Source organism: Anomaloglossus baeobatrachus, chromosome 7, assembly GCF_048569485.1.
Source record: "Anomaloglossus baeobatrachus isolate aAnoBae1 chromosome 7, aAnoBae1.hap1, whole genome shotgun sequence".
NCBI classification, from domain to species: domain Eukaryota; kingdom Metazoa; phylum Chordata; class Amphibia; order Anura; family Aromobatidae; genus Anomaloglossus; species Anomaloglossus baeobatrachus.
This window is the reverse complement of record NC_134359.1, coordinates 281,984,775-282,000,649: the sequence shown is the minus strand read 5'-3', so window position 1 is coordinate 282,000,649 and position 15,875 is coordinate 281,984,775. Positions and strand designations below refer to the sequence as shown.

The 15,875-nt window shown below is 50.2% G+C and overlaps 1 protein-coding gene across 2 annotated transcripts in view; it reads right to left on the bottom strand.

Annotated features, from left to right (window-relative positions):
- EME2 (essential meiotic structure-specific endonuclease subunit 2) overlaps positions 1-15,875 on the bottom strand; it is a 49,155-nt gene that overhangs the window by 17,641 nt on the left and 15,639 nt on the right. Inside the window, exons 3-6 of one of the 2 annotated variants that reach the window (XM_075318270.1) lie at positions 5,938-6,074; positions 5,686-5,778; positions 5,028-5,137; positions 3,012-3,114 (exon numbers count right to left, since the gene is read on the bottom strand). In XM_075318270.1, the coding sequence (XP_075174385.1) occupies positions 3,012-3,114; positions 5,028-5,137; positions 5,686-5,778; positions 5,938-6,074 (443 nt within the window). The remainder of the gene's footprint in view (positions 1-3,011; positions 3,115-5,027; positions 5,138-5,685; positions 5,779-5,937; positions 6,075-15,875) is intronic. The other variant, XM_075318271.1, reaches the window with a different exon arrangement.

Genomic DNA, 15,875 nt, shown 5'->3' with positions numbered 1-15,875 from the left:
GGGGGAGGCTGATGCTGGGGGAGGCTGGGAGAGGGAGGCTGATGCTGGGGGAGGGTGGGAGGAGGGAGGCTGGGAGGAGAGAGGCTGATGCTGGGGAAGGCTGGGAGGAGAGAGGCTGATGCTGGGGACAGAGAGGAGAGGCTGATGCTGGGAGGAGAGAGGCTCATGCTAGGATGAGAGAGGCTGATGCTGGGAGGAGAGAGGCTGATGCTGGGAGGAGAGAGGCTGATGCTGGGGGCAGAGAAGCTGATGCTGGGGGCAGAGAGGCTGATGCTGGTGCAGCATGGGGGATGGAGCACGATGTGGGGTGCGCAGCATCGGGGATGGAGCATGATGGGGGGTGCGCAGCATCGGGGATGGAGCACGATGGGGAGTTCACAGCATGGGGGATGGAGCACGTTTGGGAGTGCGCAGCATGGCGGGTGGAGCACGTTTGGGAGTGCGCAGCATGGGAGATGGAGCACGATAGGGGGTGCGCAGCATAGGGGATGGAGCACGATGGGGAGTGCGCTGCATGGGGGATGGAGCACGATGGGGAGTGCGGAGTATGGCGGATGGAGCACGTTTGGGAGTGCGCAGCATGGCGGATGGAGCACGTTTGGGAGTGCGCAGCATGGCGGATGGAGCACGTTTGGGAGTGCGCAGCATGGGAGATGGAGCACGATGGGGGGTGCGCAGCATAGGGGATGGAGCACGATGGGGAGTGCGCTGCATGGGGGATGGAGCACGTTTGGGAGTGCGCACCTCCCCCCAAAACACACACACACACACACACGCGCGCGCACTGCACAACACACCACACACCACACATCACACACACACACTAGGAACCACAAACAACTACCCTACACAGACACCCACACACACAGACAACGCTGCGCACACACAGCACCCAACACACAAACACCGCGGCACACACAAATATACGCACATACCGCACAACACACACATTGCACAAAACATACCTCCCCCCAAAACACACCACACACACACAAACCGCGCAACACACACACAACGCTACAGACACACAGCGCTCCACAAACAACGCAACACACATACAACACCGCTCTCACCCCCCGTCACACCCAGACAACACCCAGAACATGTACAGCCCCTACACAAACACTTGGTAACTACACACAACAACATCTATATATATATATACAGTTAGGTTCAGAAATATTTGGACAGTGACACAAGTTTTCTTATTTTAGCTGTTTACAAAAACATGTTCAGAAATACAATTATATATATAATATGGGCTGAAAGTGCACACTCCCAGCTGCAATATGAGAGTTTTCACATCCAAATCGGAGAAAGGGTTTAGGAATCATAGCTCTGTAATGCATAGCCTCCTCTTTTTCAAGGGACCAAAAGTAATTGGACAAGGGACTCTAAGGGCTGCAATTAACTCTGAAGGCGTCTCCCTCATTAACCTGTAATCAATGAAGTAGTTAAAAAGTCTGGGGTTGATTACAGGTGTGTGGTTTTGCATTTGGAAGCTGTTGCTGTGACCAGACAACATGCGGTCTAAGGAACTCTCAATTGAGGTGAAGCAGAACATCCTGAGGCTGAAAAAAAAGAAAAAAATCCATCAGAGAGATAGCAGACATGCTTGGAGTAGCAAAATCAACAGTCGGGTACATTCTGAGAAAAAAGGAATTGACTGGTGAGCTTGGGAACTCAAAAAGGCCTGGGCGTCCACGGATGACAACAGTGGTGGATGATCGCCGCATACTTTCTTTGGTGAAGAAGAACCCGTTCACAACATCAACTGAAGTCCAGAACACTCTCAGTGAAGTAGGTGTATCTGTCTCTAAGTCAACAGTAAAGAGAAGACTCCATGAAAGTAAATACAAAGGGTTCAAATCTAGATGCAAACCATTCATCAATTCCAAAAATAGACAGGCCAGAGTTAAATTTGCTGAAAAACACCTCATGAAGCCAGCTCAGTTCTGGAAAAGTATTCTATGGACAGATGAGACAAAGATCAACCTGTACCAGAATGATGGGAAGAAAAAAGTTTGGAGAAGAAAGGGAACGGCACATGATCCAAGGCACACCACATCCTCTGTAAAACATGGTGGAGGCAACGTGATGGCATGGGCATGCATGGCTTTCAATGGCACTGGGTCACTTGTGTTTATTGATGACATAACAGCAGACAAGAGTAGCTGGATGAATTCTGAAGTGTACCGGGATATACTTTCAGCCCGGATTCAGCCAAATGCCGCAAAGTTGATCGGACGGCGCTTCATAGTACAGATGGACAATGACCCCAAGCATACAGCCAAAGCTACCCAGGAGTTCATGAGTGCTAAAAAGTGGAACATTCTGCAATGGCCAAGTCAATCACCAGATCTTAACCCAATTGAGCATGCATTTCACTTGCTGAAATCCAGACTTAAGACGGAAAGACCCACAAACAAGCAAGACCTGAAGGCTGCGGCTGTAAAGGCCTGGCAAAGCATTAAGAAGGAGGAAACCCAGCGTTTGGTGATGTCCATGGGTTCCAGACTTAAGGCAGTGATTGCCTCCAAAGGATTCGCAACAAAATATTGAAAATAAAAATATTTTGTTTGGGTTTGGTTTATTTGTCCAATTACTTTTGACCTCCTAAAATGTGGAGTGTTTGTAAAGAAATGTGACAATTCCTACAATTTCTATCAGATATTTTTGTTCAAACCTTCAAATTAAACGTTACAATCTGCACTTGAATTCTGTTGTAGAGGTTTCATTTCAAATCCAATGTGGTGGCATGCAGAGCCCAACTCGCCAAAATTGTGTCACTGTCCAAAGATTTCTGGACCTAACTGTATAACAAAAATCATACATGAACTACACAATACGTAAATTCTAGAATACCCGATGCGTAGAATCGGGCCACCTTCTAGTATTTATCATAACTGTAAAACTGAGGCCTACAGTCTCTGTTTCATGCTATGTCCCTATATACTCCACGATGGGGTCAGTTAAACATAAATATTAAAATATAGCAAACAACCGGTTACCTCATCTATTTGTCTCCAGGTGACCCAACCGTCTTCCTGGTCAGACCTTGTTTTCGCCTCCCGGGAATGTCTCTCCATTTTGTGAGACAACCTTTGACATCTATGAGTGTGAATAGAGGAAGAAATAACTTATGAAAGAATCTAGACATTCGCTGTATACTGTTACTGTTTTAATAGGGACCTCCCCACAAAAAAAAAATGTAAAATTCACAATGTTAAAAAGGTAAAAAGATATTTCTTCTAAGATGTGCTATGACTAGTGATGAGCGGGCACCACCATGCTCGGTACTCATAACGAGTAGTCGGACGGGCTTGATTTTTCAAGTTTCCCATTGACTTACATTATACTCAAGTTCTCGAGTCGAGCCCATCCAACTACTCGTTATGAGTACTGAGCACCCAAGCATGGTAGTGCCCGCTCATCACTAGTTACAAGTACTGAGCACCCGAGCATGGTAGTGCCCGCTCATCACTGGTTACAAGTACTGAGCACCCGAGCATGGTAGTGCCCACTCATCACTGGTTACAAGTACCGAGCACCCGAGCATGGTAGTGCCCACTCATCACTAGTTACGAGTACTGAGCACCCGAGCATGGTAGTGCCCGCTCATCACTAGTTACAAGTACTGAGCACCCGAGCATGGTAGTGCCCACTCATCACTAGTTACAAGTACCGAGCACCCGAGCATGGTAGTGCCCGCTCATCACTAGTTACCAGTACTGAGCACCCGAGCATGGTAGTGCCCGCTCATCACTAGTTACAAGTACCGAGCACCCGAGCATGGTAGTGCCCGCTCATCACTAGTTACGAGTACCGAGCACCCGAGCATGGTAGTGCCCGCTCATCACTAGTTACCAGTACTGAGCACCCGAGCATGGTAGTGGCTGCTCATCACTAGTTACAAGTACTGAGCACCCGAGCATGGTAGTGCTCGCTCATCACTAGTTACGAGTACTGAGCACCCGAGCATGGTAGTGCCCGCTCATCACTAGTTACGAGTACTGAGCACCCGAGCATGGTAGTGCCCGCTCATCACTAGTTACCAGTACTGAGCACTCGAGCATGGTAGTGCCCGCTCATCACTAGTTACGAGTACTGAGCACCCGAGCATGGTAGTGCCCGCTCATCACTAGTTACCAGTACTGAGCACCTGAGCATGGTAGTGCCCGCTCATCTCTAGTTACAAGTACTGAGTCCCCGAGCATGGTAGTGCCCGCTCATCCCTAGTTACGAGTTACGAGTACTGAGCACCCGAGCATGGTAGTGCCCGCTCATCACTAGTTACGAGTACTGAGCACCCGAGCATGGTAGTGGCTGCTCATCACTAGTTACCAGTACTGAGCACCCGAGCATGGTAGTGCTCGCTCATCCCTAGTTACGAGTACTGAGCACCCGAGCATGGTAGTGCCCCCTCATCACTAGTTACGAGTACTGAGCACCCGAGCATGGTAGTGCTCACTCATCACTAGTTACGAGTACTGAGCACCCGAGCATGGTAGTGCCCGCTCATCACTAGTTACGAGTACTGAGCACCCGAGCATGGTAGTGCCCGCTCATCCCTAGTTACGAGTACTGAGCACTCGGTAATAAGTCAACAATATCAAATTCGGTGCGGGACTGACGCCAGGCACCATCACAATTCAGTATTTTGCAGCTTCAGACAGATGTAAACAGTGAACAGAGCAAGAACAACATACTGGACACTAAAGTGTATGGCATTCTCAGCTACTGCAGCTCAGCTCCGATTGAAGTAAATAAGAGCTTAGCTGCAATACATAAGAAAGACTCTATAAAGTTTACACAGCATTGCCGTTTTACTCTGAACCCTGGTTACATTTGGCCACAGCAGGACATTCTAGGAGCTCATAGGTGGGGTGCCAGGTGTCTCCCCCCCATCAATCACATATTGACAACCTACCCTACAGATCAGTTATCCATCAGTAAAGTCCCATACAACCCCTTTAAACCAATAATAGTTCTAACAATTAACCCATAAAAGTAATAGCACTTTCCTACGATAGTCTCGGAGTCCCAAAATGACCAATGTGATCTTTTTATCAGGGTACCTCTTGGCAACTCCAAACACGGACCCCGGGGTCTCTTCATTACTGGAGGTTCCCGGAGCCTGTAATGTACAGCGTGATAACGTAATTCCACAGATAAGCCAAACAAGCGTGGTTCTCAAGAAAAGAAAATGCCCTAGAAAAGAGTTGATGGCCACACCCACTTGGATAAAAAGACTAGAATTAAATACAGGGTTAAGGGGTGGGGGGGTATATCTTAGGAACAGAGAGGCACAGGAACGAAAAAAGTGAAAGATCAGTCCTGAAGGAGCAAGAAGCAGATTTCTCTAATAAGATCTTGTACAATGATGCTTATTTTCATATCTACTATTGATTTTTTTAAAAAAACAATTAGAATACTGGTTACTCTTTTAGAACATGTTTCAATTTATAACTAACAAATAAACAGCTGCACTCTGAGACACTACAGTATACAGACATTGAATATAGGAACTTGGACATACATTTATTTCCTTGGCATTAATGTAAAAATTGAGACACAGCTCATAGAAAAGGCCAGTTTTATGCAAGCCCAGCAGCCAGCGTCAAGGCGTATCTCATATTTAGCGATGCCTCTTATCTACACTATTCTCACTCATTCTCATATTACCTGATTGTTGCAACGAACACTAAAGAGAAAATCTTTGGGCTCCACCAGAATGAGCATTTCACATTCCTCTCCTCTGCAAATCTCCACTCCCTCCTGCAAAATAACACAAGGGGGGGCAAAAAAATGAGACCAGGATCCCCGACCACAAGTAAAAAAAAAATGCAGTTTCTTGGTTCCACTTTTTCCACTAATCCTTTGCGCTAGTTTTTATTATTTTCCCTAAATGTGCAAATGTTATAAAGCTCATCTTACTACACACGTCCAATCTCCGGGCATCTGTCTCCGCCAAGTGACACTATAGGGAACAGAGTGCGGTTCTAGGGTGTAATTATAACCGGCTGCGCTCAAAGATTCCAGTAGATCTTCACATCCAGCATCCTGAAGCAGACCTGCAAACAATGCAACAATATATCTCAGAGATCAGCAGGATCCCCTCCATTGAGACACATTTGGTTCAGTATTTTTCCTGCTGGTGCATGTTTGTTGTGTCCTTCCTGAAATGGAGAGCAAAATTCTATATAATGACTTTATGGAGGGCTTCTGCTCATACACAGGGGTCAACCTGAAAAAACAGAGCCAAAATACAAAGTATGATGAATGGGCAGAACAGCTGAAATGAGATTTAATGCAATGTCTTTACAGCTGTGGGAAAATAACAAATCCCAGTAGAGGTGAAAATCTACAGATTACCTGGCTTTATACCCCCACCCCTCATAATCTTGCCAAATTCCTACAGTGACCAGATCCCAAAGGTTTCCTGAAATTATTTCACTGGATCACAACCTTCCTTCTTAATTATTCAAATTCAAAGTTGGGCGTCAATAAGACGTCCTTTTTTTTGGTGAGGATGAAATAAAAAAAATGGACCAATTTTCATCAGCATCCGGCCCATGCGCCCATTTTCAACATCCGTTTGTCTCCTATGCAAAAACAAATGAAACATTTCATACTCATTAGACATGAGCAAGGGGAATGGATTCGCAGGACCCTGGTCCAGTGGCCATGTAAGTAGTCCATGACCACCAGCCTCCTGCCTGCATCCCAGTGGTTTCTTCTAATTTGTAGGCCCGAAGCGACATCATTAGTGATCTGTGAATAGTAATTATTCGTGTTCGGATTAGGCTGCTTTCACACTACGTTTTTTTAACATGCATCATGAACGTTTTTTGTTTTACAAAGAAAAACACATGCAAACGCATGTGTTATTTTGCAGGATCCTGTCACTTAAAGTTTATGGGCGGGTATTGAAGTCATGTGATCGGGAGTAAGGGGAACTGAACGTGATAGACTGCGAGCCGGCATCTGACAGCTGCAGACGCTGGTAACCAAGGTAAACATCGGGTAACTAAGCGAAGTGCTTTGCTTGGATACCCGATATTTACCTTGGTTATGAGCATCCGTAGCTGCTAGGAGCCGGGATGCCTGCTCCCTGCACACGTAACCAAGGTAAACATCGGGTAACTAAGCGAAGCGCTTTGCTTGGCTATCCGATATTTACCTTGGTTACGAGCGTCCGCCGCTCTCAGGCGGGGGAGAGAGAGAGGAGAGAGAGGGAGGGAGGGGGAGAGAGAGACTGATCACGCGAGGCTGGTTTCTGGGCATGCTCAGTAGAGCAAGCAGGATCCTGTCTATCAGCATGCCAGCGTTCACATGCATTTGCACGCAGTATAGTCAGGATCCAGTGAAAAACAGTATTTGGACGCAGCTCAAAAACGCTACAAGTAGCGTTTTTGAAAAAAGTTAAAAAACTGCAAGTCGCTGGATCCTCACTATAACGCACGCAAACGCATGTTGACGTGAGTCCTTTGCAAATGCATTGAAATGAAAACGCATTTGCACTGGATCCGTTTTTGTGTTAAACATTCATGACGCATGTTAAAAAAAAAAAATGTAGTGTGAAAGCCGCCTTATTCGGAATGAATCCCAAAGTACTATTCCGGTGTTCATCACGAATAACGAACCTTATGCAAGTCAATAGGGAACCCTAGCATTTTTCTTCTCGTGTTGAATACTGGAATAGTACTCGGTATTCGGTAAGCATTGTCCGAACATCTCCCATATCAACATCACACGTATCAATCAGCAACAATGGGGCATACTGCGCCTACAAGTCAGAAGAGGCACTGGCGATAATGGAATGCAGCCATGGACTACCCCAACTTGGCTTCTAGTCCCGTGAATCTATTTGCTCATCTCAAATACTCATGTAATGTTTCTATTTTGACAATTAAGGGCTAGGACACATGCTGAGTGAAGTGCAATATAAAAACTAAAAAAAAAAGAAGGGAATTTTGTTTACTTACCGTAAATTCCTTTTCTTCTAGCTCCTATTGGGAGACCCAGACAATTGGTGTATAGCTACTGCCTCCGGAGGCCACACAAAGTATTACACTTTAAAAAGTGTAACCCCTCCCCTCTGCCTATACACCCTCCCGTGCATCACGGGCCCATCAGTTTTGGTGCCAAAGCAGGAAGGAGAAAACGTATAAATTGGTCTCAGGTAAATTCAATCCGAAGGATGTTCGGAGAACTGAAACCATGAACCAAAGAAGGGAATTTTGTTTACTTACCGTAAATTCCTTTTCTTCTAGCTCCAATTGGGAGACCCAGACAATTGGGTGTATAGCTTCTGCCTCCGGAGGCCACACAAAGTATTACACTTTAAAAAGTGTAACCCCTCCCCTCTGCCTATACACCCTCCCGTGCATCACGGGCTCCTCAGTTTTGGTGCAAAAGCAGGAAGGAGAAAAGCTAATAAACTGGTTAAAGTAAATTCAATCCGAAGAATTATCGGAGAACTGAAACCCTTCAACATGAACAACATGTGTACACAAAGAACAACAGCCCGAAGGGAACAGGGGCGGGTGCTGGGTCTCCCAATTGGAGCTAGAAGAAAAGGAATTTACGGTAAGTAAACAAAATTCCCTTCTTCTTTGTCGCTCCATTGGGAGACCCAGACAATTGGGACGTCCAAAAGCAGTCCCTGGGCGGGTAAAATAATACCTCGTAATAGAGCCATAAAACGGCCCTTTCCTACAGGTGGGCAACCGCCGCCTGAAGGACTCGTCTACCTAGGCTGGCATCCGCCGAAGCATAGGTATGCACCTGATAGTGTTTGGTGAAAGTGTGCAGGCTCGACCAGGTAGCCGCCTGGCACACCTGCTGAGCCGTATCCTGGTGCCGCAAAGCCCAGGACGCACCCACGGCTCTGGTAGAATGGGCCTTCAGCCCTGAGGGAACCGGAAGACCAGAAGAACGGTAGGCTTCGAGAATTGTTTCCTTGATCCACCGAGCCAGGGTGGATTTGGAAGCCTGTGATCCCTTACGCTGACCAGCGACAAGGACAAAGAGTGCATCCGAGCGGCGCAGGGGCGCCGTACGGGAAATGTAGATTCTGAGAGCTCTCACCAGATCTAACAAATGCAAATCCCTTTCACATTGATGAACTGGATGAGGACAAAAAGAAGGTAAGGAGATATCCTGATTGAGATGAAAGGTGGATACCACCTTCGGAAAAAAATTCCGGAACCGGGCGCAGTACCACCTTGTCCTGGTGAAACACCAGGAAAGGAGCCTTGCATGATAGCGCTGCTAGCTCAGACACTCTCCGAAGTGATGTGACCGCAACTAGGAAGACCACTTTCTGCGAAAGGCGAGAAAGAGAGATATCCTTCAAAGATTCGAAAGGTGGCTTCTGAAGGGCCATCAGAACCCTGTTTAGATCCCACGGTTCTAACGGCCGCCTGTAAGGAGGGACTATGTGGCAAACCCCCTGCAGGAACGTGCGTACCTGAGGAAGCCTGGCTAGGCGCTTCTGAAAGAACACAGAGAGCGCTGAGACTTGTCCCTTAAGGGAGCCGAGCGACAAACCTTTTTCCAATCCGGATTGAAGGAAGGAAAGAAAAGAGGGCAAGGCAAATGGCCAGGGAGAAACTCCCTGATCAGAGCACCAATACAAGAATATCTTCCACGCCCTGTGGTAGATCTTGGCAGACGTTGGTTTCCTGGCCTGTCTCATAGTGGCAATGACCTCTTGAGATAACCCTGAGGACGCTAGGATCCAGGACTCAATGGCCACACAGTCAGGTTGAGGGCCGCAGAATTCAGATGGAAAAAACGGCCCTTGGGACAGTAAGTCTGGTCGGTCTGGTAGTGCCCACGGTTGGCCCACCGTGAGATGCCACAGATCCGGATACCACGACCTCCTCGGCCATTCTGGAGCGACGAGAATGGCGCGGCGGCATCTGACCTGATCTTGCGTAACACTCTGAGCAACAGTGCCAGAGGTGGGAACACATAAGGAAGTTAAAACTGCGACCAATCCTGAACTAAGGCGTCTGCCGCCAGAGCTCTGTGCTCGTGAGACCGTGCCAAGAATGCCGGGACCTTGTTGTTGTGCCGGGACGCCATTAGGTCGACGTCCGGCCTCCCCCAGCAGCAACAGATCTCCTGAAACACGTCCGGGTGAAAGGACCATTCCTCTGCGTCCATGCCCTGGCGACTGAGAAAGACTACTTCCCCGTTTTCTACGCCCGGGATGTGGACTGCGGATATGGTGGAGGCCGTGGCTTCCAACCACATCAAAATCCGCCGGACTTCCCGGAAGGCTTGCCGATTGCGTGTTCCGCCTTGGTGGTTGATGTAAGCCACCGCTGTGGAGTTGTCCGAATGAATTCGGATCTTGCTTGCCTTCCAGCCACTGCTGGAAAGCTTTTAGGGCAAGATACACTGCCCTGATCTCCAGAACATTGATCTGAAGGGAGGACTCTTGCTGAGTCCACGTACCCTGAGCCCTGTGGTGGAGACAAACTGCTCCCCACCCTGACAGACTCGCGTCCGTCGTGACCCCCGCCCAGGATGGGGGTAGGAAGGATTTCCCCTTCGACAATGAAGTGGGAAGAAGCCACCACCGAAGGGAATCTTTGGCTGCCTGAGAGAGGGAGACGTTCCTGTCGAGGGACGTCGACTTCCTGTCCCATTTGCGTAGGATGTCCCATTGAAGAGGACGCAGGTGAAACTGCGCGAAAGGGACTACCTCCATTGCTGCCACCATCTTCCCCAGGAAGTGCATGAGGCGCTTCAGGGTGTGTGACTGACCTTGAAGGAGAGATTGCAACCCTGTCTGCAGTGACCGCTGTTTGTTCAGCGGAAGCTTCACTATCGCTGAGAGAGTATGAAACTCCATGCCAAGATATGTCAGCGATTGGGCCGGTGTCAGATTTGACTTTGGAAAATTGATGATCCACCCGAAACACTGGAGAGTCTCCAGAGTAGCGTTGAGGCTGTGTTGGCATGCCTCCTGAGAGGGTGCCTTGACAAACAGATCATCTAAGTAAGGGATCACCGAGTGTCCCTGAGAGTGGAGGACCGCTACTACCGTTGCCATGACCTTGGTGAAAACCCGTGGGGCTGTCGCCAGGCCGAAAGGCAGTGCCACGAACTGAAGGTGTTCGTCCCCTATGGCGAAACGCAGGAAGCGCTGATGCTCTGGTGCAATCTGCACGTGGAGATAAGCATCTTTGATATCGATCGATGCCAGGAAATCCCCTTGGGACATTGAGGCGATGACGGAGCGGAGGGATTCCATCCGGAACCGCCTGTTTTTTACGTGTTTGTTGAGCAGTTTTAGGTCCAGGACCGGACGGAAAGACCCGTCCTTCTTTGGAACCACAAACAAGTTGGAGTAAAAACCGTGACCCGGTTGCTGAAAAGGAACCGGAACCACCACTCCTTCTGCCTTCAGAGTGCCCGCCGCCTGCATGAGAGCATCGGCTCTCTCGGGAGGCGGGGATGTTCTTAAGAATCTAATCGGAGGACGAGAGCTGAACTCTATCCTGTAACCGTGAGACAGAATGTCTCTCACCCAACGGTCTTTTACCTGTGGCAGCCAGGAGTCGCAAAAGCGGGAGAGCCTGCCACCGACCGAGGATGCGGCGTGAGGAGGACGAAAGTCATGAGGAAGCCGCCTTGGTAGCGGTACCTCCGGCGGTCTTTTTAGGACGTGACTTAGACCGCCATGAATCGGAGTTCCTCTGATCCTTCTGAGGTCTTTTGGACGAGGAGAATTGGGACCTGCCCGCGCCCCGAAAGGACCGAAACCTCGACTGTCCCCTCCTCTGTTGGGGTATGTTCGGTTTAGCCTGGGGTAAGGATGTGTCCTTTCCCTTGGATTGTTTGATGATTTCATCCAATCGCTCACCAAACAAGCGGTCGCCAGAAAATGGCAAACTGGTCAAGCACTTTTTGGAAGCAGAATCTGCCTTCCATTTCCGCAGCCACAAGGCCCTGCGTATTGCCACCGAAGTGGCGGACGCAACCGCCGTCCGGCTCGCAGAGTCCAGGACAGCATTAATGGCGTAGGACGCAAATGCCGACGTCTGAGAGGTTAAAGACGCCACTTGCGGCGCAGACGTACATGTGACTGCGTCAATTTGCGCTTGACCCGCTGAGATCGCTTGGAGTGCCCATACGGCTGCGAATGCTGGAGCAAAAGACGCGCCGATAGCTTCATAGATGGATTTCAACCGGAGCTCCATCTGTCTGTCAGTGGCATCTTTGAATGAAGCCCCATCTTCCACTGCAACTATGGATCTAGCCGCCAGTCTGGAGATTGGGGGATCCACCTTGGGACACTGAGCCCAGCCCTTGACAACGTCAGAGGGGAAGGGTAACGTGTATCCTTAAGACGCTTGGAAAAAGGCTTATGGACAAGGTTGGTGTTTCTGGACTGCCCAGAAACGTACTCAATGTACGCTTGGGGTACCTGAAACGGAATCTGTCCTGCTGAAAAGCTGACTCCGCAGCCGTTGGGGCTGAGGGAGAAATACCCAACATTTGATTAATGGACGCTATAAGATCATTCACTATGGCGTCACCATCAGGTGTATCCAGGTTGAGAGCAGCCTCAGGATCAGAATCCTGATCAGCTACCTCCGCTTCATCATACAGAGAGTTGCTGAGACCCTGAACAATGTGATGATGTCCAGGGAAGCTCCCAGCGAGCTCGCTTAGGAGGTCTGGGACTGCGGTCCGTGTCAGAGCCTTCACCCTGGGACCTATGAGACACCCCGGGAGCACATTGTTGGTCCAACGGGGGGGACCAGGGTGCAAGATTCAACAGTGCCCATGGTCTGAGATACCGGTCTGGACTGCAAGGTTTCGAGCATCCCAGCCATAGTCTCAGAAAGTCTATCAGCAAAAACTGCCAACTCCGTCCCCGTCACCTGGACAGTGTTAACAGGTGGGTCTCCCTGGGCCACCATTAGCCGAGGCTCCGGCTTAGTAAGTGCTACAGGGGCCGTGCATTGCACACAATGAGGGTCTGTGGAACCTGCCGGTAGTATAGCCGTACATGCGGTACAGGCAGCATAGTAAACCTGTGCTTTGGCACCCTTGCTTTTCGGGGACAACATGCTATTATCTCCTCTGAGCAATCCAGGAGGGTATATAGCCAAAAATCAATAGTGCGACCGTACAGTGCAATGTATAGCATATAAATATATATGTACACTTCGGCACTAGTGGGGTCAGCACCTCAGGTGCTGCTTATGTGATCACCAGAATCCCTGTCTGGGACCCCCAGAGCTTGTCTCCCCTCTCCAGCAACAGAAAAGCTGACAGGAATGGCTGCCGGCGTCCTGTGGAGAGGAGGGGGCCGTGGGTGTGCCCTAGAAAGTGCGGGAATCCGGCGTCCCCACTGTGCTCAGTGAGAGGGGTGGAGTATGCAAAGCATGCTCCAGCTCTCAGCGCTGACGTCCTGTGCAGCATCACGCCCTTCCCCTGACTGGCAGGCCTGTGGGCGGGAAACAGTGAGACTAGGCCGCAAAAGCCGGGGACTAAAGTGATAAGCGCGGCCGGCGTATAAGCGCGGTCGGCGCGGAAGTCCCCGGCGCACTAACAGTCCCAGCCGCGCCGCTGTGTAAAAATCGCAGCGGCGGTCAGCGCGGCAGTCCCCCGTCAACTAACACACCCAGCTACGCTGCCGTGTGTAATGGCACAAGCGCGGTCAGTGCCGCCGTCCCCGGTGCACTAACACACCCAGCAGTGCTGCAGTGTGTCTGTGCGCGGTCCCCACGGGGACACAGAGTACCTCAAAGTAGCAGGGCCTTGTCCCTGACGATATTCGGCTCCTTGTCCAGCAGAATCCCCAGGGGCTGTGGATGGAGCACGGTCTCAGTGCCTGGAGACCGATTAGGATCCCACTTCACCCAGAGCCCTAAGGGGGATGGGGAAGGAAAACAGCATGTGGGCTCCAGCCTCCGTACCCGCAATGGGTACCTCAACCTTAACAACACCGCCGACAAGAGTGGGGTGAGAAGGGAGCATGCTGGGGGCCCTAGTATGGGCCCTCTTTTCTTCCATCCGACATAGTCAGCAGCTGCTGCTGACTAAACAGTGGAGCTATGCGTGCATGTGTGCCTCCTTCGCACAAAGCATTAGAACTGAGGAGCCCGTGATGCACGGGAGGGTGTATAGGCAGAAGGGGAGGGGCTTTACACTTTTAAGTGTAATACTTTGTGTGGCCTCCGGAGGCAGAAGCTATACACCCAATTGTCTGGGTCTCCCAATGGAGCGACAAAGAAAGAACAATTGCACATGAACAACATGTGTACACAAAAGAACAAACAGCCCGAAGGGAACAGGGGCGGGTGCTGGGTCTCCCAATAGGAGCTAGAAGAAAAGGAATTTACGGTAAGTAAACAAAATTCCCTTCTTCTTTGTCGCTCCATTGGGAGACCCAGACAATTGGGACGTCCAAAAGCAGTCCCTGGGTGGGTAAAAGAATACCCCGATAAAAAGAGCCGAAACAACGGCCCCCTCTCACAGGTGGGCGACCGCCGCCTGAAGGACTCGCCTATCTAGGCTGGCATCTGCCGAAGCATAGGCATGCACCTGATAGTGTTTCGTGAAAGTGTGCAGACTCGACCAGGTAGCCGCCTGACACACCTGCTGAGCCGTAGCCTGGTGCCGCAATGCCCAGGACGCACCCACGGCTCTGGTAGAATGGGCTTTCAGCCCTGAAGGAATCGGAAGCCCAGAAGAAGGGCAGGCTTCAAAAATCGGTTCCTTGATCCACCAAGCCAAGGTTCACTTGGAAGCCTGCGACCCCTTACGCTGGCCAGCGACAAGGACAAAGAACGCATCAGAGCGGCGCATTGGCGCCGTGCGAGACACGTAGATCCGGAGTGCTCTCACTAGATCTAACAAATGCAAATCCTTTTCATATTGGTGAATTGGATGAGGGCAAAATGAAGGTAAGGAAATATCCTGATTGAGATGAAAAGTGGACACCATCTTAGGGAGAAAGTCCGGGACCGGACGCAGAACCACCTTATCCTGGTGAAATACCAGGAAAGGGCCTTTGCATGACAGCGCTGCAAGCTCTGACACTCTACGGAGTGAAGTAACTGCCACTAGAAATGCCACCTTCTGCGAAAGACGTGATAAGAGAGACATCCCGCAGCGGTTCAAAAGGTGGTTTTTTGAAGAGCCCGTAGAACCATGTTGAGATCCCAGGGTTCCAGCGGACGCTTGTAAGGTGGGACTATGTGGCAAACTCCCTGCAGGAACGTGCGGGCCTGCGGAAGCCTGGCTAGACGCTTTGAAAAAACACGGAAAGCGCCGAGACTTGACCTATGAGGGAGCCGAGAGACAACCCTTGTCCAATCCCGATTGCAGGAAGGAAAGAAACCTGGGTAAGGCAAACGGCCAGGGGGTAAACCCCCTCTCAGAGCACCAGGCTAAGAAGATCCTCCAAGATCTGTAATAGATCTTGGCGGACGTTGGTTTCCTGGCCTGTCTCATAGTGGCAATGACATCTTGAGACAACCCTGAGGACGCTAAGAGCCAGGACTCCATGGCCACACAGTCAGGTTGAGGGCCGCAGAATTCAGATGGAAAAATGGCACTTGAGATAGCAAGTCTGGTCGGTCTGGGAGCGCCCACGGTTGCCCCCCCGTGAGATGCCACAGATCCGGGTACCACGACCGCCTCAGCCAATCTGGAGCGACGAGAATGGCGTGGCGGCAGTCGGACCTGATCTTGCGCAACACTCTGGCAGCATTGCCAGAGGAGGGAAAACATAAGGCAGTTGAAACTGCGACCAATCCTGAACTAAGGCGTCCGCCGCCAGAGCTCTGTGGTCCTGAGACCGTGCCATGAATGCCGGGACCTTGTTGTTGTGCCGAGAC